Here is a 27749-nt window from a genome sequence, read left to right as displayed (position 1 = left end):
ATGGTTAAAAAAATGTAAAAAAAACCCCACTAACTCTTTATTCATTGTCATCTTAAGTGATGTACAACAAATATTTTCTACATCAAACCTTTAGATGACCCTTCTTTGGGCCCCTGATTACACAAGCTGTGCTTTATTATGTCTTTCACAACATCTTTTGAAAGGGGGCTAAATCCTGACCTTTTCTGAGGACTAAGGAATTGTCCTACAGCTTGATTATATCTTGTAGTAATGATTCCATTTCTCTAAGCTATGGTTCCTTAGACTATATCTCAAGAGCAGACATCAGTGTGGAAAGTTAATCCTACCCTCCAAGACCACAACTGCTCATCTTCCACAGGATTTGCAGTCTCTAAGTTGTGAAGACAAGAGTGAAGAGCTACCACTCCTTTCAGGGAGCATGCATGGAGTATTAGCTTAGTATCCTTAAGGAGGCAGTGTCCAAGATGACTTGTTGAATATTAGCAAAGAGTTGGCAATGAAAATTACTTTTGGTAAATGTCCTGAATAATGTTCTTAGTTTAAACCACATCCTGGCTTATGTATTAGTGGGAACAAGATTTTTATAACTCAGGAATAATCAGGTCCCATGGAGTTCTAGATTTTATGTTTCACATGTCTATAGAAGGTTATGTACTTTAACAATAATCACTCACTAGACTGCATTTATTTTCCCTCACAGGTAACAGCTTCAAGAAATCAGAGTAAGTCATGTACATGATTGAAACAATCAATATTTTTATGACTATTCAAGGAAGTTGATGGAATATTTTTTTTTAAAAAAAAAAGCTGTTCTCTAGTGATTGACCTCCCTTATTTGATACAACTGTAACAGGTAGACCAAAGCAGTCCTAGAAATTTTAAAAACATAAATGCCAGCAATCTGATCTTTTTTCTGAAAATGGTTTTGATATTCAAATTTATCTTTCTTTTGTGTTTTTAGTTTGAGAAATCACTTTTTCAGGAATTTTAATCAGACTTGATTAATTTCTCTTAAACTTAACTGTGAGATTTTAAAACAAAAGGAATTATCTCAGATACTAAGATTTAAGTGTAGAATTCGGAATAGTTAAAATTTGGGACTATTTAGAGAATTTGGCCTTCAGCTATTATTAGAGGTCTGATTGGAATTAAGAGCCTCCTTCCCAGACTTTTGGACAATGCTGTAGCAGGCTGGACAATAACAGTACTATAATTTGAGCCAACTCTTTCTGACACAGTGTACCCAGTCTTGGAGCTACCTCTAGAACAGGAAAACCAGAGTATCTCTTAATCTTTCCCATTGTCAGGTTGCCTATCTAAGAGAGCACCAGCCCACTATTAGAAGTCTACTACATCTCTCCACCTTGAAATGCAAGTTCTATTGGACTTTCACATGGAAAAATGCATGTGATATATACATACCTGAAGGAAAGTTTCCTTTAGGCTTTCTAGGGTCTGGTTTCTGAAAATAGTTTATGACAAATATAGCTTGAATAGTTTGCTTCATTAAAAACCAAACCAAAACAACCCACAACAAACAGAATATCCCTACTCGTTCATCACTGAGTGTACAGAGCTGATGATGATTCCTTGCTATGGCAACAGGAACTTTCTCTGTCTTAAAGGAAGGATTAACCAACAATTTGGGCAGTAGGTTTTTCTTTAGCTGACCTCAAAGAACCCACAATCCACATTATAGGAACAATGCATTGAGGAGCTGCTTATGGAACAAAGAATAAACCATTAGAGATGTTTAACCTACCCTCCTTTCTAGTCTCTGTCTAAAGTTTCAAAGAACCATTAAATCACTGGTTTCAAAGAAATCTGAAAGAAATAGCTTGTCTCTGAAAATTCTGGGCAAAATGACTCAAGTAAAATGTAATTTCAGAGAAGCAACCAAGAAAGTAAAAGTAATAATGAAAAATTTTATCCTTTGTGCCAGAAATTTCTACGCATATGAAGAACCTTTTTTAGAGAAGAAAAGTGAAATGTGAGTTAAATTCAATTATTTATACTTTGTATGTAAAATAAAATAAGTACTAAATTACAAGTTTATGATTTTGTGTTTTCTCTTGTTGAAGGTCATCAGAGAAGAAAGAAAACAGTGTTCGTGTTGGCTTCTTTCAGCTGGTAATGAAAGCAATGTCTGTAAATATTTAATGTGACAATAACCAATAACGTTGTTTTGGGGTATAGATGTGACCTGAACTTTTAAGGATTAAATCTTTTGGCCTGAAATCCTATCAATAAAATTCAGTGGGAATTCACTAGAACCCCTTGTTGTCTTGTCAGTTTAGTGTCAAAAATGTCTATTAAACACATTATATTTAAGCTACAGGTACATATATGGAAATGAGGTTAAGTTGCATAGCAGGGAGCTAGGTGACCTTGGTTCATTCTTATTTCTGCCAAGAATTTGCTGTGTGATATTTGGCAGATAATTTAGCTTCCTCATAATTGTTCCATGGGTTTTAGAAAATTTGGTTGCAGTGTTGCAGTGGCAGCTTGTGGATGCACAATACTCAATGGTATAAGTTGCATCTAGCCTTTGATGTAATTCCATTGGGTTCATATAAATTTTAAAATAAATGTAGTCAAGAGATATCCAACCCAGCAGCATGCAGCTAAGAGATCTCACTACTCCTGGTTTGCACACAGCCCAGTCAGTCTGTAATATGTCCAAATGCTAGTACAGCAATATCCCTTGCAATGATGTACCTGCCTAAGTATCTCCAATCCTGGCAGGGTGGAGAGAACAGTCTGTTCCCACAGAGGGCAAGCAGAGAGGTTTGAAATCTGTGACTTCTTTTGCACAGATATTTAACTTCTGAAGTGCAGTTGGTAAATACAGTATGTTTGCTTCAGATGTGCTGAGAGATCAGATACCATATATCTGTGCATTTTCTGTTTGCCTTTTTTTTAATCAAGTGAACTCCTAGGCTTCTTATGAGCAAGGTTTGTGAAACAGTGGTAGAGTTACAGTTTTCTGCTCTTTTTTTTTTTTTTTTTTTGTTTTCTTCTTTTTTTTGTAGAAGGATGTTTTATTTATTTATCTTTTGTGTTAACTGGTTTCCCTTTATATTGTCTTTGCCCTAATGTCCCTTTCCATATATGCTGTCAATTCCCACCCTTTCTTCTCTAGGGCACATTATAGCACCTACAGAACCTGGACTGGTTCTTCAGCAGGCTATGATTCCTCTTGACACTCCTATTTTAAAATGTATAGCATTTGATACTGATATTCTCTATGGACAATTTAATCTATATATTTGCACCTGACTTCACCCTGAGAATCAGATTTCATACAATCATGACAAAGGCAACTTAAATCACTGTATCTTTGCCAAGCTACGTGTGTGCAAACACTTTTTTACACATTTCTCTCTCATGAAGAGCCAATCCACAACTGTGTGGCTCAGCCAAAGCATTTTAGAATTTTAGCTATGAAAACTTGCTCTGAGATGTTTGGCTTCCTACCGTAGCACTGCATACTTTTGAGAAATTGTCAAACTCTGTTCAGAGGCTCTACATAATGCCCTAAGGCTTTTTCCTTCTCTCCCACTCTCTCCACTGGAAGTCTGCAAAGAAGACTATATATATGAATTATAGTTACTATTCTTATTCTCTTACCTAGTTTCTGGAATGATGATAATGCAGAACGATATTGAGCTATTAATGTTATCTGATAATACATTCATTCACGTGTTAAAAGGAAGCTTGTAATAATTTATAAGGCTGTAATCACAGATGTAATTAGATTAGATTGGACAGAGAGATTTGTCTTCTTTCTATATTGAAGACAATTCTGAAATTTAAAGAGATTTTTTTTTAATCTGATCCACCCAATTAACAACTTATCACTACACAACTGGTATGAAGACTGCCTCTCAGTAGAGACTGTATTTTTTTCTTCCCTCTTTAGTTTCGTTTTTCGTCATCTATGGAGATTTTAATGATGGCTGCTGGTAGTTTGTGTGCTATTGTTCATGGAGTAGCCCAACCAGCTGTGTTGCTTGTATTTGGTGCAATGGCAGACACATTTATCGAATATGACATTGAAATGCAAGAGCTTAAAGACCCAAACAAGACATGTATAAATAACACCATAGTGTGGATTAATGGTACTATTCATCAGAATGAAAAGAACGCCACAATAAGATGTGGGTAAGTATGGATGTATTTGTTTCTTTCCCATTGTTATCATAGCTTGTCAGAGAATGCATTGCTATTGAAGGTCCTGTTCAGCCTCTAAATCTTATATTTTCTGTTCATCATAAGGTAGAAAAGAGGCATGGTTCTTGTTACATAGTCCTGTTTCTGAGCTGGCATTATCTGAAGGGACAGGTCAGCTTGGATCTTTGTCTTTCATTTACAGTTGTTAGCAAGATTATATTTCGATTATGATTGTTCAGATAACAGATATATCTATTACATAGCTGAGTTCATTATTTTCTCTGATTACACTGTAGGTAGTAATGACTTCTGGTCATTTTGGTCAGAGCTTAATTACCTGTAAGTGCCTGCTGAGCAAGTTAGCTAAACTTTTGTCACTGAGAGAAATGAGCATTTCTAGAATGCAATTCACCTTAGCTTATGGGGGATGTCTGAGGCAGTTCAAAAGAATTGCCCCATAAGACTGGGTGTTTCTTTCCATTAAATATAATAAATGGAGTCTAGATAATTCATTCAGATAGAGATATTTGATAAGGCCAAATTTGAACCTGTAACCTTTCCTAAGAATCATTTCTTGGTGCATCATTGCAAGAGTTTTCTAATCCCTAAGTGATGTTTCATTACATACTCAATTGGAATTAAAAGTTACTTGTTAAAGGTCTCTGAAATTCAGGGCACATGAGAAGCTATTCATATTCTTAGATGTAGGTGTAGATTTGACCAGGGACAAACTATAATTATTTTGCTCCAGGACATCCAAGCCAGCCTTTGGAGATGGGCTGGCAGATAGAATACTGACCTCTGTACCTCTGAAGCAGAAACTACAGACCTGGCAGGACACATTCACAAAACCATAGAATAGTTTGAGTTAGAGGAGACTTTAGGGATCATACCCTTGTTTCAATCCACTTGCTATGGATAGGGACACTTTCCACTATATCAGGTTGCTCAAATCCTTATTCAAACTAGCCTTGAACAGTTCTGTGGATGAAGAAGCCACAGCCTCTCTGGATAACCTGTTTTAGTGTCTCACCATCCTCACAGTGAAGAATTTCTTTATAATCTAAAACTGCTCTAGTTTAAAGTAATTTCCCCTCCATGCCCTGGTAAAACATCTCTCTCCTGCTTTCTTGTAGAATCCCTCAATGCACTGGAAGCTGCTCTAAGGTCTCCCCACATCTTTCTCTTCTCCAGGCTGACAAGTCCAACTCTCTCAGCCTGCTCCAGTCTGCTCATCATCTTCATGGCCTTCTTCTGGATGTGCTTCAGCTGGTCCATGTCCTCCTTATGTTGGGGCCCCCAGAGCTGGATTGCAGCTCTCCAGGTGTCACCAGAGCAGATATAGAGGCAAAGTCCCCTCCCTTGATCTGCTGGCCACTCTGCTCTGGATGCAGCCAGGGACATGGCTGGCTTTCTAGGCTGAGAGCACACATTACTAGGTTACACTGAACTTTGTCCACCAGCATCCCCCAGTTGTCTCCCCAGGGCTGCTCACAATCCATTCTCCACCCAACCTCTGTTTGTGCTTGGGATTACCCTGACTCAGGGGCAGGACTTTGCACTTGGCCTTGTTGAATTTCATGAGGTTCACACAGTCCCAACTCTCAAGCCTGTCAAAGTCTCTCTGGATGGCATCTCTTCTCTCCAGTGTATCAACTGCACCACACAGCTTGGTGTCATCAACAAACCTGCTGAGGGTGCGCTCAAACCCACTGTCTACTTTGTCATTGACAAAGATGTGAAACAGCACTGCTCCCAATACCAGCCCTTGAGAAACCTCATCTGCCACTGGTCTCTACTTGGACATTGAGCCCTTGACTGCAACTCTTTGAGTGCAACCATCCAGTCAATTCCTTATCCACCTAATGGTCCATCTACCATGTCTCTCCAGTTTAGAGACAAGGATAATAACAAATGCTTTGCACAAATCCAGTTAGTAGATGATGTCAGTCACTCCTCCCTCATCCATCAATGCTGTAATGCTTTCATAGAAGGCCACCAAATTTGTCCAGCATGAGTTGCCCTTATTGAAGTCACACTGGCTGTCACCAGTCACCTCCTTATTTATCATGTGTCTTGGCACAGTGTCTAGAAAGATCTGCTCCACATTCTTAATTATCATGTAAAATTGTTCTGGAGATCTGTGTCAGATAGCTTAGGTTAACAACCTAAGTTCTTTCCATGACTTTTTTTGTCAGAGATCAATTCAGGTGCAGAATGTCCCCTTGTGGCTTAAAATTTCAGGATACAAAATTTTTGGTAAATTAAATAAAATTTGCTGTTCTGCAAATGTTTTTTTAAAAAGCTATCTAAAGGCATAACTTAGAACAACCTATTTCAAAGTAGATTAAATGCTAAAGCAGCAATTCAGTGCCCTTCACTGATGTTAAGAGTAATTATCACTACTACTTGTGTAACAGAACAATGATCATTTTAGGTTAGCAAGCTTATGGTACAAATTTTATTTTATTTGACTTCAGCAGCCCTCACTTCTCCCTGTAAAATGTAGTTGAAATCCCAGTGTTATTAGTTGCTATAATGGTGCAAAGCAAGCACATTCAATATCTAATGAGAACTTGTTGGGTACCTCTTCTCTGAAACACCCTCTCACCTGTGCTGTTTTGGAGCAGGCAGTCTGGGGGCATTTCCTGGAGACTACAGGGGTGCTCCATGATCATGGAGCTTTTTTTGGTACCTGCCAGCTCCCACCCCCTGTGCAACAGCCAGAAAAAGGAAGCCAGCCACTAGCAATAGCCTTGGTATTGGGACACAATGCAAAACAAGCTGACTGCCCCCTGGTCTGAATATAACTTGAAGAAGCATCAGATTAGAAACGTGTGAGAAACTTTAAAAAGTATTACTCACTTCTTTTTGCCTTTTTGTTTCCTTTTTCTTTTTTCAGGCTGCTGGACATTGAACATGAAATGACCAAGTTTGCAGGATACTATGCAGGAATTGGTTGTGCCATACTTATATTAGGATACCTCCAAGTCAGTATTTTGCTTTCCATTTTGATTTCAAAGTTTAAATCACTAAATAATTAAGTTTATAATTATTATGTTGGTTTTAACTACTTAGCAGAACAGATGCTTTCCTTTCTCATTCCATTGCTGAAATATGTTAGCTCTGGCAATCTGAGAGCTCCTTGGATTTGCACATGGATACCTTTGCAAAAGGATGCATTTTACCCACACCACAAGCAATACTTGATCAAGTGTTGCTACTATGGAATCCACATGCCCTCCAAAACAGCTGAAGGGCATGCAGATTCCCAGTAGGCATCTCAACTGTGTTGAGCCCTGTTTCTGTTACAGAGAGGTTACAGAGCAATATTAGTGTAAAACTAACGTTGGAGAAGAATTGTACCCTACATATTCTTTAGTAATTTTTCAGTTCTTACGACTGAAGTGAGTCAAAAGCTTGGATGATTCCTGCATAGTCTGCTGAAGGGCCCATGGCTTTTGAAGCTTTTTTATCACAAAAATCACTTTTCAATCTCCTTCCTGAAAACAACCCAAGAATTTTGCAGAGGTAGGATGGCTGCCATCCCTGTATTACTTATATTTGTAGATGGAAAAAATGTTGTCCATATGGCATTCATGCAACAGCATAAGTAATTTAACTTGCCTCTCCTCCCATCTTATCAGAACTGAGACAAATGCCTGATCCAGAGCCTATATAAAATTGTTGCATTATTTAAAGATCAAAAGAGCTATCATGTCTATGTAGTCAGAATATATTTTACCTGAATAGTAATTTTATAAATAACCTTTCCCATAATAGCCAAATTGCTTTTTCTGATTTGATTGGAGTAGAAATAATTTTACTGCAATTATCAGCTGTTTTGTGTTTTTCCCAGATCTGCTTTTGGGTTATGTCTGCAGCTCGTCAGATACAGAAAATCAGGAAAGCTTATTTCAGGAAAATAATGCGAATGGATATAGGCTGGTTTGACTGTACATCTGTAGGAGAACTGAACACCCGACTTTCTGAGTAAGTAATTTAAGAAACCCATATGCTACAGAAAACATTTTGTAATTCCTTCCAAACACTGCAGAATGCCAATAATCAGGCATGTGACAAACACCTTTTAGTAAAATTACAGCTATGTTCGTGGGAGCAGCAACCAGACTCTCCCATCTTTGTACTAAGTACCATAACTGTTGAACCATATTATTTCCCTTTCATGCCTTGTCTGACAGCAAATGCGTGTGTGTGTGTGAGTGAATGTGTCAGATTGGTTTTGGGGTGGGTTTTTTTTTCCAGTTTGTCCTCTCCTCTCTTCTCCTTTTGTGCCCAGTCCTTTCAGAGTGATCCATAATTTGGCTGCCAGTGCACACTTCCTGAATCAGCTGGTGCACAGTAGTAAGAGCCAGCTAGTGAATGAGTCTGCTGCCAGAACATTTCCTGGGAAAGGACAGTATATTCTCTGCAATATTCATGCCTTAAAGGCTTCTCCATTGCAAAGGCATCAGGTTTTCTCATTGTACTCCAGGGTCTTTGTATGGGGTAACGGTGAAAGAACAGGGATGAGAATGGGCTCTCTCCAGTGAAAAGCAAGTAACCCAAATGAGGCCAAGACCTGCAACGCAAACAAAAGTTATGCTCACCACTCTTGTGTTGATTTTTGTTGCTGTTGTTATTGTTTTCCAGTGATGTTAACAAAATTAATGAGGCTATTGCTGATCAAGCAGCAATCTTCATCCAGCGCATAACCACCTTTGTAGGTGGATTCCTATTGGGATTTGTCAGTGGCTGGAAATTGACCTTGGTTATCATTGCAGTCAGCCCTCTGCTTGGGGTTGGAGCAGCTCTCTATGGCTTGGTAAGTGAACTGTGAAAGGTTCACATTGAGCAATAATGAACAGGAAAGATCTGGCCAGAAAGCTGTGAGGATTGGGGAAGTTGATTAAACTCCTTTAAAGTCAAGAGAGACAGATTATGGTCCCAGTAGCACTGAGGGATGGAGGGAGAGGTGTGGTAGAGGGGAGGTGGGCTTCGCTCTCACTTTGTTTTTTCTGATTCCCAGAATAATAAATCCTGCTGCTAAGAGGGGAGTGTAAGCTTACCTTCTTGTGGGTCCTGTGGATGGGTATTAATGCTGAGATCAGAAGCTAGCCCTTACCTTTCTCAATTACTGCACACCTACTTTAGATGGCTACAAGATAAAGGACATGATTTCTCTATGTAAATTAGTGACTTTTATGGGTGCTAAGTTTCAGAAACATAAAATGGTTGAAAACAACTTCTCAGAGTTACCTCAAACTGTCCCTGCTCCCAGAAGCTGCTGCACCTCCTCCAGTTGTTCCTGTTCTGCTTCTCCATCCACTTCCTACAAACTTTCACTATACAAAGGACAGTGAAAAGGGGAACTGCAGGATCCTCTGCCCTCTCATGTCCTCTCCCACACTCAGCAGAGCTGGGTAATTCCTGCTCATCCTCTTCATTCTTCTTGGGTTCATTCCTCTGGCAATCTCATTTCTTTCACGTCAGGAACAGCTTGCTATCATTTTGCTATCAAACATCTAATGTAACTGTGACTAATTTCTTGTCTTCCAGCTCTCCTTTAGCACCTTGTGCTGGCTGCAAGTAGCTGATATGAATAATGACTTATGTGAAGTGGGAGAGCAAAAGCTTGGCAGGGAATGAAATAAAACCCAAAATGTTTTTCCTTCATTTGTTCCACCTTATTCCCCTTTATGTTTGTAATTTTCTCCCTTTACATTCTTGCTTTTCTGTACCCATCTCTTTCCAGTCACATACCTACTGTTAAGCTTTTCCTCATTATGAGCCTTTCCAGCCCAAGTCTTTGTTTTACACCATGAAGAAAATAGGCCCAAAGTCAATCTGCCTGGTTCCTGTCTTCAAAAAGGACTAATAGATGCAAGGGGTAGGGTATTTGGAAAGAGAAAGGAAAGACTGACACATTACACTTTCTAATGATATCTCATTCCTAAGTCAATGTGGTATCTCTGTGTAGAATTGTAAATCAGTAAATTTTCTTCCATTGATTTGAATATTTTTTGAGTCTTATGTAAGCTTTTGGCATCCAGTGAGCTCTTGGTTGCTGTGTAGGGATCTGTTTGCTACTAGCCCACAAAACAAAGCACATTGGAGGGCAACATCTGTTTTTATCCTCTCCCACCATTACAGTTACCTCTTCTTCCTGAAGTTGGGTCTGCCACAGTGGTTAAAGGGCTGCTCCTGACACTTAAGCTCTCCCTTCCTCCCACTGTGCACAAACCCTCAGTGTGCAATCTGCTTCAGCCTAGTGAGAGGAGAGAGAGAGGGAGGGAAACAGGGAAAGCAGGAGTTAGCTGCCCTTTCTAGCCTCTTGGAGCAGAGCTGTTGCAAAACATACAAAGGTGTATGCCCTGGCACTAGAAGACTTAAGTCTTCGAGTGTGCAGCATGCCTAATAAAAGCCTGCTTGGAGTGCAGGAGGTGATCCAGTGCAGAGCAGCCAGCACAGGGTGATAGCCAGCATTGCTCATCACTGTCCTTTTCTGTACCTGGAGTTCAGGTGTAACCAGAACTGCTTATGTTTTTGTAGGCTGTGGCAAAACTAACAGGCCGAGAATTAAAGGCTTATGCAAAAGCTGGAGCTGTGGCTGATGAAGTGCTCTCATCCATCAGAACAGTGGCTGCTTTTGGTGGGGAGAAGAAAGAAGTTGAAAGGTTTGTTTGAACAAACTCTAAGGTCTCTGTTTTCTTTTTCCTGAAGCAATTTAATATCAGTGAAATAAAACATCAGCAATACTATCTTCAATTCATGCTTACTTGTAGGAACATTCTATCAAATTTTTCCCTTGATGCTGTCTGATGTATCACTTTTGCAGCATATCTGAAAACTCTGAGTATTTTCAAGCTAAGTAGGAGAATTAGTTTCATCAGGACATCATCATGATGACATTCAATCATGGCATCATTTTTCATCACAAAAACATCAGGGTTTTCTTCTGCAAATTTCTCTTAAATTCTATGAAAACATAACATGGCTATACAATGTGCTCTGGAGTGTTGGCCGAATTCTCAAATCCTGTGTTAATCTGCTAAAATTCCAAACCCCATGATGAGGTATCTGCAATGAGTGTCACTCTTCTTGTGCTTATTACACTGGAATATACAAGGATTTAATGATCTGGGAACATTGCTGGTTTCAGCAGTGCTCTCTCATTTCAGAGCGATTCTGTTTCGACCTATGTGTGGACATTCTGCTGAGTCATCAAAGGTGCCTCATATGATCTTTCCTAATTTTGAAATTTCTGCCAAATATATTTAATTACCTCTTATTTTTCTCTCTTTCTACAGATATGATAAGAACTTGGTGTTTGCTCAGCACTGGGGAATTCGAAAAGGAATTATAATGGGATTATTCAGTGGTTACATGTGGTTTATAGTTTTTCTAAGTTATGCATTAGCCTTTTGGTATGGCTCTAAACTTGTCCTTGAGGAAGAAGAATATTCACCCGGCACTCTTCTGCAGGTACTCATTTTAGCTTGATGCAACTTTTCTAGACTGTTCTTTAAAATAATAATTCTGGAACACATATCTGTTCTGGTATCTGATGGTTCCATGGTAACAAACATTATTTATGTCTTTTAAAGATCATTACTCACTATATGTATGACACAACTGGATAATATAAAAAAAATGTTTATTTTAAATATTTTGAATAATACATATGGTTATCAGAATAATGCCTTCATTTGACAGCCTACACAGTTATCAGAAGTCTGAAACTAGCTTTTCCATTTTGTGGGTCAGCATGGGGCTTCTGGGATGTTTGCTTTCTGAAGAATTTTATGATGAAAAATGTTGTGGTAAAGAGATACCTAACTCAAGAAAGTCTTGTCATATCTAATGTCTCATGAACACTTTGTGTTCCTTTGAGAAGCCATTTCCTGTTGTTATTTTGTTTTTTAAAAGGCCATGTAAACATGTATGCAGATAAAAGCACATCTGGCTGTGGCTCCCACAGCATGTACAAAAACTATATTAACCTGCATGGCACTTCACTTCTGCACAGTAGGTGCTTTAGACACTTTTGGCCTCAATGCAAAGAAGCCAACATCTACAGGTATTTTGGTTAGCTGCTTAAGCCAGGACTGCCCAAATGGCAGACTCCAGTCCAAACTCAGAACAACTTTTCCTGAACCATAGTAAGTTCTGAGTATTCTGATGAGACATCTTTTGCTCCTTCTCTGCCTGTTGCACTCCATAAGAGTTTTCAACCACCTGCTGCATGCAGTGCAAGAGTAAGTGGAACTCAACACATTACTCTGAGAACATTGTAAACCTAAGTCATTCTGTTTAAGGAGGAAATAATTTGCACCTGCTCTCAATACCATAGTTGATATGAGGTAGTGCTGTGAAAAACAGTGAGCAATTTCTTTGCCTTGTTCATAGTAACTATAGTCCAGTGCTTCCAAATGACAAATGGCAAAGAGTGTGGAGCTACTCTGTAGCTGAAAAACTGTAGCTGTCAATGGAGAGAGTCTCCCTTATGCCCTTCCTCACAGCTTACAGTCATCTTTCTTCTACTTCGTATTGTCTACCATACACTCCTAGTTTGGCAGGGGGCAGGAGGGGGAATTTCTAGATACAAAACATTGAAATATGCTTTTCCTGCTCTCTCAAAAAGTCATACACCTGCCATACTGCATTGAGATGTACTAAGTGTTGCCTTCCCTTCTTCTTCTGCCAGGTGTACAGAACGTGCTCCTTCATGTTCATGATGGACTTTGACAGGCATAGAAACCCCTTGCTTTAAGACTCATTCCCACAAGGAAATTAGCTAGTAGTGAAGCTGAGTGTAAATGTAAGGCATGACTTCACATCCCAGATATTTGCAGTGCACAGTATGCATTCAGTAGCTTCCTCCACTTTAGCTATAGGGATATTCCCAGTAGACATCATTATACTGTAAAGGAGAACTAGTCCTTTGTACTTTTATTTCTTTCTCAACAGTAGTGTTTCCTTATACAGTTTGCCCCATTTATCCTGAGTTCTGTTTGTGTTGTATCCAACAGCTTAGCTGGGTCCTCAATTGCTTCTTAGCAGAATTTGCAGGCCAAGCTAGAGGAAATGGTTACATACCAGACACAACATTCCATGTCTCCTTATGTTCAGGGTGAATGTTCAAACTAGCACCCACAATAAAGCAACAAAATGGATCAAAAGCCTACATCAAAGACATTGTCCAACCCTTATAATCTGTTCTGCCAAAACACCTCTGTAATTGAAATTATAAGAAGTAAAACAGTGTAAATTCTAGGAAAAAACCTGTCAAAAAGTGTTCAAAAGCACACCCATATAGTAGCATTGAGAAGAATAAGCTATATTTACAATACAATGCAGAAACAGACAATGAAATAATTTGCATCTATGTCGTATAAAAGTGCTAAATAAGCCTCTACCTTCTTTATGTTCACCACCTTCCAGTGTCCTGTTCTTTGAAGCCCCTGACAGCATTTGCAGTCTTAGTTCCTGTCTATATTTAAGAACCTTCAGAAAAACTTTTCATAGAAATAAAGTATTGGCAGCTCTTAGGAAATTTGGAGCAAACACTTTTGTATTTTAGTTGATATGCTACAGCTTCACTTACTTCTGATCGCAAGGCCTCACACCAAGGGTGAATTCTTGGACTCAAGAGTACTTTGATATTCAGTACTGTATCCAGCTGCCTTTATTGTCTGTCAGTCTTCCCAGGAAGAGCAGATGCTGTTGCTCATTTTCTCTCATGTTGTCCTAGGCTTAGGCAAAAAGGGGATCCGTGGGCTTTCAGAAAATGGTCATTAGTGAGTAACTCTTCATTTTGGTTCTTAGAAAAGGATTTAAAACTGTGAACCCACTTGGTAATGTGCTACCTGTAGCACTAATAGAATAATTTCACCTCAAAAAGTGGCTTATATAGTGTTGGTAGCAACGCTTACAGTTCATTTCTCTGTGAGACAGAGAAAAAATATTATCTATAGCTGGTACCTCCTTCAAAAGTAAGTTTTGTGGGTACCGGATGAGACAGGAGCTGTAATACAGTGTTTTAAGCTCTTTTCTATTTTGCTTACTGGTAAAAGGCATCCCTGAAATAATCTACTTCCCACCAATGTCCTGTTCCAGAACTTGTTTCAAGGAAAAGGCACCCAGTCAAACGTGAGATGGCTTAAAAATACATCAGTGGCATCTCAGTAAATACCTAGATGCATACTTTTTAGGCAAAGACAAGTATGAGTTGATTTACTTCAGCCTCAAATAGAGCTGTTAAAGATAGCAAAAATACCTTCTGAAATGCATTTATCTGCCTTCTTGTTGGCTAATAATGCTCATATAGTGAATCACTTCAGTTCAGTAGATGCATGAGAAGTCATGAAGCTACTGTAGTTGGGTTTGCCTGTCTAAGCTGTAAACTACAATAAAAATGTGATGTCATGTTTTGTTAACTTCTTTTTCCACTTCTTCAGGTTTTCTTTGGTGTTTTAATAGGAGCATTAAATCTTGGCCAGGCATCTCCCTGTCTGGAAGCCTTTGCCACTGGTCGTGGGGCTGCAACAAACATTTTTGAGACAATAGATAAAGTAAGTAATGCATTTCTAAGCTGTGTTACTTTGTAGTGCAAAAATAATTAAATAAGTCTGAAGTGGTACTAGTTTTATCTGCTGTGTAAATGAGGAAAAATGAGTCCAGTTAAAGAAAAACTGACTGTGCAATAGAAAAGTCTAGTGGGATACACATGGGCTCAAAGAACACATTGAACAGGTTTCTTAAGTGGCCTGGTTCTGAGTTCTGAAGCTTTACCACAGCTGCTGCTGTTCCTTCTTCCCACTTCTCCTTACATGCAATTACTTACCAGTGCTGGCCCATGGAAGGTGTACGCAGGCAGTAATAGCCATTCTGCAACCAGACTTGCAGCAGCCATCCCATAGCTCCCAGCCTCCAGATGGCATCACAAGCTGTGGCTCTGTTGGCATTAGTGGTGAAGGTGGCCTCTGTCACCTGTCCCAGAGCTACCCTGAGCAAAAATGGGATCAAACGAGCACAGGCACTGGTTATGCAGCTGTCACAAATGTTAATCACAATACTATCTAAACAGATGCTTGAAATAATTGTATAAGAGACTGTGAGATGCCACAGAAATTTATTGATTCCTTTCTTGAGGATTCCTTTCTATAGCTTTATAAATTTAGTGGTTGGAAATGTACTGTTGATTTCTTAACATATGTACTATCTCTGACAAGCTTTACTATGCTGAAAGCTGTGTAAACACATTAAAATGCTGCTTTTCTTCTACAGAGCACATAAGGCTATGGTAATGCTGACGGTTTTTAGTAACCCTTCAAACCTCTGTAATAATGATAAAACATATACACTTCAGAAGCTAAAGCTCTAAAATGAACTGAAAATAGAGATGGATTAGGAATGTGCTTTTCTGAGACAAAATTTAAAATCATAAGGGTTGCAACAGTAAGGATTAATCACAATATTCAGGATAAGGCTGAGTCACATAACCTTAGGGTAAAAAAAGCAGACCAACGTCACATTTCATCTATCTAGAGAAAGGGTGACAAAATTGGATCCATCCGCTTGCCACATTTGTAGATTTGTGATTAGACAGTACAAGCACAGCTCTGCCCTGGCACTAAAACTAGTCATGTTGAGGTTCCCATTTGCAGGATCAGTGAAACTTCTTCATAGATGAGTATTGAAATTTAAGTAAGTTATATTCCTAAAGTGGAACCAATCTTGTAGTTGTTCTTAACATCTCAGACCATACATATTTCTCATTTTAACTTTCCTTTCAATCTGTTAGGCTATATTAAAAAAGCATGTACATTTCAGTTATCAAGTATTCATTGCTATGATTTTAATTTACTGTCTATATTCCATGCTTCAGAAATCCACCCTTAGAAAATTTTATTTCTTTGTAATTCGTCAAATTTCTCTTAGTTCTCTGCTCATGTCTAGCAGTCCACAATACCCTAGACCTGACCAAAACTATGCGAGACTCAAAGCATTTATTAGGAAAACTTCAGTATTTCAGCTCTTAGGACTGGCTGTACAAGGATGGATGTTTTAATTGCCAAGTGGTGAGACCTGAAGATTTGCAGCAGTTTTGGAGTGTGGTAATGCCATTTTATCGCTGAGGAGCTGGCTAAATTAGCTTGGTCAAAATGCTTCTGTCAGTCATCTACTCAGTTCCAGCAAAAACTGCCTGAATGGTTGGCTGTGATATTTGCAGTAAGCCTACAATGAGAAGAGGTGCAGCCTTCTTGTCTGTGCTACCCACCAGTGACAACTCCCCCATCACTCTGGCCCTCAATTCCATGTCCCTTGCCTGCTGTCCCTGGGGCAGAGCCTGCAGCTGGCTCCATGCAGCTAAGTTCTGTTCTAACTGAAGTGCCACAGCTTCGTATGGTATTGTATTTATCTACTGCAGCACTGTTGACTGTTTAACACCAAATAAATAACCCAATAAATTTAATCCTAGAAACCCACCATTGACTGCATGTCAGAAGATGGCTACAAGCTGGATAAAGTACGAGGTGAAATTGAATTTCATAATGTAACATTCAATTATCCATCCAGACCAGACATAAAGGTAATTATTCATCACCCATCCTCTGAACACAATTATTGTAAACAAGAAAAATATCCTGGTTCTGTCAGCAATCTCTAGATTTTCCAGAAGTTCAGACTCTTTGCTTAAAAGTAGACTGAATAATTCTTCCATTAAACTGTTCTTCTGCTTACTGTTAGCTTATTTTACCATTCTGACATATCCATTGCCATATCTGCATATTCCTTGCTGCTGAACATAAAATCCCAGTAATTCTGGGCAAATTCACCTGCGTACAGCTTCTCTTGCAATCAGTGATGCCCTTGTATCAATGTGTACGAGATAGAACACAAAGTATTAAACTGAATGGTGCAAGGAGCTTTTATAAAACTCTTCCATTACCCTAGGATGCACCATGTGACCCATTAAAAGGCTAGGAAAGGGGCAGGATTGTAGGCTGTATATTCCACTATTTCTTTACTCCTGTGTTTAAATTGACAAATTCTTGGAAAAGCATGTTTTTGGACAAACATATTGGTGCTATTACTTCTAAAGATGGAAGTACATGTTGTATCGGATTTTTCTATAAAATTTCATGGTTATATTCTTAATATTTATGCTGTAGCATACATTTGCAATACACACACAGTGTTCTTTAAAATGAAATACAATTTAGTAATTTCTCTAGTGTATTAACTTGACTAGTTCTTAATGATTAACAGGAACAATGAAAGGTCAAAATCTGCCTCCCTGTTGTAGAAATGAGTGCTCTACATCTGCAAAGTTTTAAAACAGTATAAAAATATGTGGATTGCTTTATCCTCTTCCTTCATAATACTTTTCTGAATTTTGTAAAATTGTTTTGAATCTTTAGTTTAAGGTACAGAATATACTCATTTGGCTGTATGACTGTGGGAGAATTAAAATAGATAGATTCTGTTTCTGATTTTTTTCCTATCCAGATTTTGGATAATCTTAATATGGTGATTAAAGCAGGAGAGACGACAGCTTTTGTTGGAGCTAGTGGAGCTGGGAAAAGTACAACAATACAGCTCATCCAGCGTTTCTATGACCCCACTGATGGCATGGTGAGTGTCCCAGCCTAGAATGTGATTCTCTGGCCCCAGAAACTGAAAGAATGGCATGGTTTCTTCTCCAAGGTGGGAAGGAAGACTATTAACTTCCTTTTCATGTCTTCTTTTTTTTCCCCAATTATTTTTCAAATGAGTGAAATATCTTCCTGCACATTTCTTTTATAAAACTGTGCTTAATAGTCTTATAAAAACAATTATGTGAAAGAGGAAACTGTTAGGAGAAAATAAAAATTCAGTGCTAAATCTGTGTAAAAACTATACCTATAAAAACATTTGTCACTACTGAATTATCATTTTCTGGAAAACACAGTATTGAACATTTAAGCATTAACCCATAATATCACTTAAGTATATGCAATTACCACTTAGTAATGGCTTGGCTAGGAATATGAATTATAACTATCCAAATTCTCAATCCATTTATGTATTCCTATATCAAATAGGAACACATAATCACATACATGTTGACCGGTATTTGAATATATAAAAAAACAAAGAAACAAATTATTGTAAATAACATAATAATCACTTTCATGATTACTTTTCACCTGGTTTTATTTCTGGTGCCAAGCAGAAATGGGAAATGAAATCAAATAGCACAACTCCAAGAGCCAATACTACCACCATTGCTTTGCCTCCTTCTATATCTGAAAGCTGATATTTATGCTGGTCATGGAAACACAGCATCACAGGCCCTGCACTTCCTGTGTGTCCTTCTTTGTCTCTCAAGTGGAGGGCATAATGTCTGATTTTGTGTCCATGTTCTCATTGTAGATTACCCTGGATGGCCATGACATTCGTTCCCTGAATATCCAGTGGCTGCGCTCACAGATTGGCGTAGTTGAACAAGAGCCGGTGCTCTTTGCCACCACGATTGCAGAGAACATTCGCTACGGGCGGGACGAGGCTACCATGGAAGACATAATCAAAGCAGCCAAACAGGCCAATGCTTACAATTTCATCATGGACTTACCACAGGTATGCTCTGCCTTGGAAAGTGTTTGGCAGAATTTGATAAGAAAAAGGAATCTTTTTGTCCCTTTGTCCTTCCTAGCCTGCAGCAATTTGTGCTCAAGTGGAAGGGCAGAAGATTAATACAGATAGGAGGCAACAACCTTTCCTTTGACTACAGTTATTTAGGTCTTACTACATGTATGCCATGAAGTTATTAAAGCAAACATCTCCCCACCCCAAAATACAACCCCGAGAAGAATTAGTTCTCAGGAATCATATACACAACATTCAATATCATGGTAATAATCATAGCATGGTTTAAAAATTTCTATTTTTCATGTTTTGGAGATCTGTTTCTGTTCAGGCCAAAAGCAATGTAGAGCTCAGCCTCTCACTAGCCAGCGTTAATTTTTTCATCTGTCTGTACTGATACTCATGACCTCACTTCCTTGTATGAGCTCTGTAAGCCAGCTGGAGGTTCCTTCTTCTGCAGTTTCTTTCCTAATGATGACAGGGCTTAAATCATTCCTCCTTACAAAGCCCAAACTGGGTAGTATCAAGCTCTCTACTTTTCTAGAATTTTATTTTGCCAAGTAGCTTCTGAAAATGACATGTAACAACAGTGAATGTTATTGACAAGATTCAAGTACCATTAACTAATATTAGTACATTGTCTTTATCCTTCATCTATGCACTTTGAGGCTTCCAGGAAACTATTTACTGAAAGGCTGTTCAAAGGCCCCTATTTATTTCATGGAAATGGAATAATAAAAAATATTTAGCTCTAAGTGAAAATAATTATTCTGTCTCTCAATATGCCAGACTTTGTGTATTTATTTAATTCTCTACCTGAACCCAATGCCACCAGAGTATGGTGTCCATGAATCACAGACACAGTGTTCACGAGTCACAGGTCATCAGCAGACAAGGCCAGGAAAATTTTGCTTGTGAGTCATCTGATGGAGAGTGGGTGGGTGATTCCTCTTCATTTCAGCTTCTGCTGACATAGCTGTTTCAAGCTGAACCAGAATGTCTCACCTTTTTAACCAGTGCATACTTTTGGCATGGGGTTGAAAACCTGATTCAGGTTAAATGATCTTGTACATTATGAAGAAAGTTATTTCACCTGTTGCTCTTTGAATCTGCTGCATTAACTATGTTTTTGTTTAAAGTCTACTCCAAGGACAAATCTCAGACATTTTGCCAATACCTTCACCAGGATCTTAACAGGCTTTTTTCTTACCTTTTTAATTTTAACTTTTTTCCTTCACACAGAAATTTGACACTCATGTTGGAGAGGGTGGAAGCCAGATGAGTGGAGGTCAAAAACAGAGGATAGCTATTGCTCGAGCTTTGGTGCGAAATCCCAAAATCCTGCTCCTGGATATGGCTACGTCAGCACTGGATAATGAAAGTGAAGCAATTGTCCAAGAAGCACTTCATAAGGTTTGCTATAGTATAGCAAAAATCAAACTCAAAAGGGCAGAAATTATTTCTAATGCACTCTGCAGATGGTGCTCCTGAATTGCAACAAATCATTCAGAAGGGTTTCTTAATAACTGTTTTATAAGTACAAGTAGAACCTTAGTATTATGGACTGAGAATAATTTTTACTTTCATTGGGACATCAACAGAAACCTATAGCTCCCTTTGCCCAGAAACAGATACTTCTCTGTGGGCTGTGGGTGGAGCTAAAGTCAAAGTGAGCCCACTAGAAGGACTCCAGTTAATTTGATGAGGCTTTAGGTTGCACAGCTCATTGCCAGCATTTCAGTGTGCTGTGCTGGGAGTGTGGCTGTTGCTGTCTCCCTCAGGCTCGCCTCGGCCGCACCGCGATCTCCATCGCTCACCGCCTGTCAGCCATCCGAGCAGCCGACGTCATCGTTGGGTTTGAGCACGGCAGGGCTGTAGAGAGAGGAACTCACGAGGAGCTCTTGCAGAGGAAAGGGGTTTATTTCATGCTGGTGACCTTACAAAGCAAAGGAGATACTGCACCTAACACAGAAGAAACACAAAGTAAGCATTTTGTTTTCTTTTATAAAATCATGTAAAATCCCACAGAATGCAGATTTTCTTTCTTTTTCGTTTTTTTTTTTTTTTTTTCTTTTTATAAGGGTTAGTATCTGCTTTTTTGTGTTTTTCTTCTGCTTTTATGGCTGAATTTTATCATTCATAGAAGTAATACACTGATAGCCCTGGCCAGACTGGTTTTGCTGCATATGCACTGAAAGACCTTCCTAATATAAGTCTGCCCTGAAATATTAGTTCTGACCTGCAATATCCATAATTTGATAACTCCACTGAGTGCCAAAAGTCGAGTTCTCCTGCTTTTGGAATTCAGGCACATGACAGATTTTGCTAAAATCATCACATTTGTTTTGATGGAGGTAGATTTGAATCAAAGCCTCTGGAAATTAAGGTTCAATAGAATGATCTGATGATCTGTTGTATTTTTGTGAAGCATACATTAGATATGATTAGCTTGAAATAAGAGAGCAATTGCAGGGTTAAAATAGGTAAAAATGCTTTAGAAGTCACATCCAAAGTGAGAGGGTCCTTGGGCTAATATTCAGTTAACTTCATTATGTCAAATACAAATATAAAACTTGTGAGACATGTAGGTTGAGTAGCAAGGTTATATTATACCCCTTTCCTTCTATGAAGTATTCAATTTATAACTTGGAGGCTATACACTTTTTCGCAGAACCACAGTGTATTTAGGTTGTATTCGATTTTGGCACTAACTTCAGAGCTCTATATACTGTATTTTGCAGCAGCAGAGAATAACGTGGTTGAGCCAAATCTTGAGAATGTCCAGTCATTCAGCAGAGGAAGCTATCAGGCCAGTTTGCGGTGAGTCTTAAAAATGGTTGTAAATCTCAATGTTTCCAGACTACTCTCATTGTTTCTACTTCATCCCACTATTCCAAAATCCTAATAGTGCTAATAAATCCTTTTTCTGTGTACTGTGTAAAAGAGGGTCGAGGGGCTGCAAGCATTTTATTGAGATAGAGTTCTCTTGCAAAGAAATAGCTTGAGTGATAATGTTACTGATTGAAATGCATGGATAAGTAGCAAGGCTCTTAATTTTGGTCCTTTCTATCCACAGTACCTTCTCTTCAATTTTGATCTACTCTGTTAATGTTCTGGTTTTGATATTACTAACATACAGCCTTAGCTGTAATATCTACTGCACTTTCTGTCCAGTTGTTTGAAAAATTACTTGCTGTGCAATCCACAAGCACACTTTTATTATGGCTTCTACTTGATGAAAGTTAAAGCATTTTACAGCCAGACTGTCTTGTAGCTGGACACTTCTTACTTCTTCCAGGCAAGCCTTTGTCAGGCATGTGCAAATGAATACATCTCCTACATTACAGAGTTATGTTTTGACAGAGAGAGAGGTGCTTTGTTTCAGCATCCTGTTTTGCTGGACTGAATTACTGGTAGTGGTATCAGTGATTTTACTTGGTGTCTTAATAACTTGTGCAAATGCAGTAGGACACACCAGTTTTACTTAACAAATACACAGTACATGGTTCATCTAAGACAATGTCTGAGTGGTGTGCGTGGAATATGATTTTGAAAAGTATTTGTCCCAGTTGGTGAGCTATTTTCTTCCGAAGAAGTTGAGAGAACATACTCAAGAAAGAAAAAGTCTGTGGGATTCCTATGAATTGCTTCAGCGCATTCTGATTTAATTGACATGAAAACTGCACCTGCTTTGCAAGCAATTATTGTTTTTACTAAGCTGTAAAGAACAGGCAATTGCTGTTCTCTTTGCAGAGCTTCACTTCGGCAGCGCTCAAGATCCCAGCTCTCAAATGTGGTCCCTGACCCTCCACTGTCTATTGGAGGAGATCCTGCAGAGTCTACCTATCTTACACCTTACGGAGAAGATGATGGAAAAGCAAAAAAGGTCAGGTCCAATGGTTTGTTATGAAATTTTCAACTGAATATATTATATTACTCATTAATGATCATTTGTACCTATGTGCTTGTAGCTTAGGAGCTCTTGGCAGGTACATCTTGGCTTGATCCTTTTCTCCCCCCTAAACAAAACCACAGCTTCAATTCTTATCTCTTTGTAAACCCTAGGCTGTGTTTTGATGGCTGTTTTGATTATTGTTATAAAATATAAAATTTCTAGCAGAGAAATTTTGCCATTTGCTCTCTACCTGTTGGTAAATTGATCTATGTTGTAGATTTAGTTGAAAAACATACATCATAAAAGCTGAATTAAGTGACAAAAAGCAAACGGCTCAGTCTGCAAAATGTAATTAATGGGCACTCAGTGGTACAAATGGCACTGCTTCTTGTTCAGTAAAGAATAAATTCACTTTCATCTAAAAATCATCTGGAGACTTGAGCAGAGAGACACCCTCACTGCAACCTAACCCAAAATCCTTTTGCTTCAGTGTCCTCATGCAATCAACTGGAATAGAAAATAAAGGCCAGCCAGCATGCCTTAAAATTATATAGAATATGTAGAAGCACAGTGGGTTTCCAAAGTGCCTATGAAGCTCCCTGCATCAACTTGCATGTTCAGTACAGAGAGCAGCAGATAGAAGTTACCCTTCTTGCTATTGCCAAGTCTATTCTGTGGATAAATAGAGGGCTTGAGTGCTGTCATTCTGGCAACAGCTCAGAAAAAAAGAAAAAATACAAGATGTTTCCACCCACTCCTCCCTGCATATTTCCAAAAGACAAGTCTTCATGGTGTCTTTTTTGTCTGGCTGTTTCCAGTCATATGAATTTAGGAAGAGGAGCAGGGCTGAGCACACAGTGTTAGAAAAATTCTGCACAAATCAAACTGAAGGATAAGTTATAATTTGATGATGAATATTCTGCCCTTACTGGGCATAATTATGGGAATTCAGCATACAGGCTGAGGATGTTTCACAGAAGGGAGGCATAATTACAATGTAAAAAGCCTGAATCCAGCTGTCAGTCTGAAATATCTCTTGTTTTAATGATATCACATACCTGTTAATTTGATGCAGTCTGATCAGTGTGGTCACTCACAATACTTTAAAATAATATTTAAGAGATTGAATAAGTGACAGAAACAGGCTGCTTGTGAGGAAGGAATTTAAGAGTTGGCACTGGGTATTTCATCACACCTTGTCTGGAGACAGCTGAAAGGGAATAACCTGAGTTTCAGTGGCAGAAAATCTCAAACTGGTTGTAAATAACCTCTGCAGCTGGAACAATTAGAGCTGCAAAAGACAATAATCTCTTTTTTCCCCAGGTATGGTTAAAGGTTGATGTTTATTTAAGTTGTTTTTAAGTAAACTTGACTTATTAGGGCTGCAAAAGAGCTCCAGACAGCAACCATCTCTGCTCCTCCTGTCCGGAGCTAGAGCAGCTGTGTGGGCCACTAGCTTAAAAAACTAGGCTAACTATTTTATCTCACTGTCAAAGGCAAAGAATCACTGATGGAATGCATTCACTTCAGAAATCCAACCTGGTTTTTTTTAGGAACCTATTGTGGAGGAAGATGCCAAGCCTGTACCATTTACCAGAATTTTGAAATACAATGCCTCTGAATGGCCCTACCTGGTGCTTGGATCTCTGGCAGCAGCTGTGAATGGAGCCGTCAATCCACTCTATGCTTTGTTATTCAGTCAGATTCTTGGGGTATGTTATGGTAACATTTTAAAGTGTATTTTAGCTCTGAAACTGAGGAGAGTGAATATATGATGCACAACTTGACATGTTTTGGCAAATCTTTTAGATGTCATTGTGAAAATGGGGTTAACCTTCTTGCTTATAAACAATTATTCAGTAGATATATTTATATCACTGTCATCAAACTATAATTAGAGCTCTTTGAAGGGGTAAGCTTATCAGCATTTGTCATGTGCTCTTCATTATCTCTTTTGTTCATTTTCCAGGAACTGTTGGGAATGGGTTTCTATACTTGCATAGAGTTTATTTTAGATGAGACAAAAAGTACCTCACATGCAGGTACACTGGAGAGAGACACATCCAAAGGTCATTCTCTGCAGAATTTTATTATACAGACTTGGAAAGCCTTTGAGAAAGCTTTGGATCAGATCTAAAAAATACTTCACTTTTTTTGTTTACATATTTCAGGCACCTTTTTGCTGCCTGCTCCCTGCAGAATGCCTAGGGAGAGGTAGGTAATTATACCTGGGTTCACAGCCAGCAGCAAAGAGTAGGCTTACATCAATAGGTTTGGAAGCAGGAAGCAGGAATATGCTTTAAACTTTAACATTCACTAAAAGATAACAATATTATCAAAATCCACCACCACCACCTCTCTTGAAACTTGCCAAGTTGAGCCATGAGTGTTTATTTCTTCAAAAACTTGTGGTGATAGAAAAAAGGATGTTTCATCTTTTGTGTAAAAGCTTTCTAGGGAAATGCTTGCCAAGTTGGTGGGAAACTGGAGGGCTGCCTGATGATACTCGGTGCTGCTCTAACTGGTGCCTAGGAAAGTGTCTTGAATTTTCAAGAATTAGGCTAGAGAAATCCCATCTGTTCATGCTGTATCTTTTTAAGTAAAGCAACAACACATTCACTGGGAACAAAATGGGAATGCCACAGGTTTTTTGTGGTTTTGGTACCCATCTGATGTAGGATAAAACTTGTGGTTTCCACTCACTTGCATAGGTCATGGTTGGGACACATGGGTGCAAAACTATATGCCCTAAAATGTAAACAGATGTTGGAGATCAAGAACCTTACAGGCGAGAAAAAGCAAATGAATGAACGGACGAATGAATGACCCAGCATTTGAGCTCCTGGTAGAAAAGGATTCTAAGAGCAATGTCAGCAATCTATGAAAAGAAAGTTTGACATTCTGTTGCTTGGTTTTTTGGGGTATTGTTTTGGCTTAGACATTTCTCTCTAGAAAGTTGCTTAGAACTTTGAATTACATTTACTAGCAGTTTTGCATTTAAGTGAGATCCCATGAGCAGGAGAAAAAAGGATGTTCCAGGAACTGTTGATCCACTTAACATTTCTGCCCGATGTCCTTGGCCTTTAGGCATAGGTGTGCCACCTCCAAACACTTTTTGTGTGTCCAGACTTCATGTCAAGGACTGTGGCTTTCACTAGACAGCAGGTGAGACACTACTTTACACATTCCACAGTGAATCTAACCTTTGATTCCTTTGGAGAGGAGCCTTCTAGACCTTGGGAGGTCTGGGGCTAACAATGCTAAACACTTTCATTGCCAAGGATGAATTCCTGGTTTTGAAGGCCTCAGTCTATCAAAGGAGAGAGGCTGCAAGAAAAAGCAAGCCATAATTAACATGAGGGAAGTCCAATATCTGTGTTTTATTATTCATAAACTTAAAATATTTCTGCCTGATGACAAGGCAGTCAGGCAGATGGAATATACATCTGCTTTCAGATCTGCCCAAATTATCTGCAATGTTGTTGTGTCAGACACGTGGGCTTGTACTCTGGGACAAATATGCTGGGGAAGTGAGGGAAAAATCCCCATATCTATGAAGTGAAAGGATAAATTTAGCTAAGTCTGCCCTGAAGGTTTTCAGAAATAAGTCCCAAAAACGCAATGAAGAACTAGATAATACTGTGTATGTACCTTTTGAACAAAGTTTTCAGTAGTTTCTTTTACTTATGCTTTGGTTCTCCCTGTAGAATTGTCTCAGAGTATGGAATCTTTCCAGTGAAACACAACTGAAAGGTGTGCTCTTACTCCTATTGGGCATGGAGTCCATGGCTCCAGATAAAAGATAGTCCACACTAAAACTGATGAGACTTACATGATTTGAATATGGACACCTCAGCAACAAATCTTTCTTTTTTATAAACCTGCTGTTATTATCCATGCTGCATGTTGGCATGATCAGTGTTATTTTTTTAATGAAGAGCACAGATTAAAAACATAACTGACCATGTTAGGATAGCTGCAGAATGGGATAGTTTGATTTTACAGGACAGATTTTACTGTTGCTTTGTTGCTATGCTGTTTATTACATTGCTATTCTCTGGTTATCATTATTTACAGTGGGAGGTGAGTGGTTAATTATAACCAGGAATAGGTCACAAATAGGAGTAGTGCATGCAGACACCAAGCACTTGTTGAACTTGTTAACAGGAGTAAAACCCATTATGTTTTAACCCAGGCTCACCTTAGGAAAAACAAGGAATCTGACCTTTGCAGGGGGTGAGGGAGATCTCTGTGTTCTGGCTTTGGTTGCAGGATGGGTTTCTGCACTTGGCAACTGGGAGTCAAGTACATATGTCACACAGCAAAACTGACATTTCTGTTTATTTCTTTTCAAAGACCTTCTCCATTCTTGATGAAGAAGACCAAAAAAACCAGATCAATGGTGTCTGTGTGCTCTTTGTCTTAGTTGGAGTTCTTTCACTTTTCACACAGTTTCTCCAGGTAATAGTCCAATTTAGCAATACATACTTTTGGTTTTGCACCCTTTCTTGGTGGGTGTCTCTTTGTACAGTCTGTTTTTATTCTCATGTACCCCAGGGATACACCTTTGCCAAATCTGGTGAGCTGCTTACAAGACGGTTAAGGAAAATTGGTTTCCAGGCTATGCTTGGGCAAGACATTGGTTGGTTTGATGACCGGAAGAACAGCCCTGGTGCTTTGACTACCAGGCTTGCAACAGATGCCTCACAGGTCCAAGGGGTAAGACCTGGCACTTTATGAATCATTTTACTATAGACACTGATTGAAGCCTTATTTTGGCATGTTGTCACAGAAATTAGCTACCATGCAACCAGCCAGATCAGTGTAGATCAGTTCTTGGTAAGCCAATTAAGCTGATTCTATTAATAGACTGCCACTGAGGAACCAATAGTAGTATACCATAAAAGTACAAAAATGGACTCAAAAATTAATAAAATACCAACAAACAATGGGATAGGAAGAAACACCCAATGTAGAAGTTTGATTTTCTTTTTTTTTCCTGGAGATTAATTAGCTTTTTGCCACAATGTTAGAGTGTTTATTTCAAAAACACATCAAAATAGTA

At 38.8% G+C, this 27749-nt stretch overlaps 2 protein-coding genes across 8 annotated transcripts in view; one reads left to right on the top strand and one right to left on the bottom strand.

Annotated features, from left to right (window-relative positions):
• The window catches only part of ABCB11 (ATP binding cassette subfamily B member 11), a 44229-nt gene that overhangs the window by 4760 nt on the left and 11720 nt on the right, over positions 1–27749 (top strand). For 5 of the 6 annotated variants that reach the window (XR_002465764.3, XM_021534760.3, XM_021534759.3 and 2 more), the window contains exons 3-22: positions 683–704; positions 1925–1972; positions 2064–2112; positions 3905–4146; positions 7058–7145; positions 8015–8148; positions 8809–8980; positions 10708–10832; positions 11466–11640; positions 14616–14729; positions 16640–16750; positions 17671–17796; positions 18577–18780; positions 20032–20202; positions 20571–20772; positions 21531–21609; positions 22543–22675; positions 24238–24396; positions 27041–27145; positions 27242–27403. Coding sequence is in view for 5 of the 6 variants with exons in the window: in XM_021534760.3 (XP_021390435.2) it covers positions 683–704; positions 1925–1972; positions 2064–2112; positions 3905–4146; positions 7058–7145; positions 8015–8148; positions 8809–8980; positions 10708–10832; positions 11466–11640; positions 14616–14729; positions 16640–16750; positions 17671–17796; positions 18577–18780; positions 20032–20202; positions 20571–20772; positions 21531–21609; positions 22543–22675; positions 24238–24396; positions 27041–27145; positions 27242–27403 (2621 nt within the window). In the remaining variant the exon portion in view is untranslated. The remainder of the gene's footprint in view (positions 1–682; positions 705–1924; positions 1973–2063; positions 2113–3904; positions 4147–7057; positions 7146–8014; positions 8149–8808; positions 8981–10707; positions 10833–11465; positions 11641–14615; positions 14730–16639; positions 16751–17670; positions 17797–18576; positions 18781–20031; positions 20203–20570; positions 20773–21530; positions 21610–22542; positions 22676–24237; positions 24397–27040; positions 27146–27241; positions 27404–27749) is intronic. The other variant, XM_085584376.1, reaches the window with a different exon arrangement.
• G6PC2 (glucose-6-phosphatase catalytic subunit 2) overlaps positions 629–27749 on the bottom strand; it is a 53122-nt gene continuing 26001 nt past the window's right edge. Inside the window, exons 6-7 of one of the 2 annotated variants that reach the window (XR_014956549.1) lie at positions 25888–26011; positions 629–23894 (exon numbers count right to left, since the gene is read on the bottom strand). Coding sequence is in view for 1 of the 2 variants with exons in the window: in XM_085584397.1 (XP_085440523.1) it covers positions 25955–26011 (57 nt within the window). In the remaining variant the exon portion in view is untranslated. Of the gene's footprint in view, positions 26012–27749 lie in introns of both variants that reach the window. The other variant, XM_085584397.1, reaches the window with a different exon arrangement.

Source organism: Lonchura striata, chromosome 7 (assembly GCF_050655825.1).
Source record: "Lonchura striata isolate lonStrDom1 chromosome 7, ASM5065582v1, whole genome shotgun sequence".
Lineage (NCBI taxonomy): Eukaryota > Metazoa > Chordata > Aves > Passeriformes > Estrildidae > Lonchura > Lonchura striata.
The sequence above is the reverse complement of the archived record's forward strand: the minus strand, read 5'-3'. Positions and strand labels throughout refer to the sequence as shown.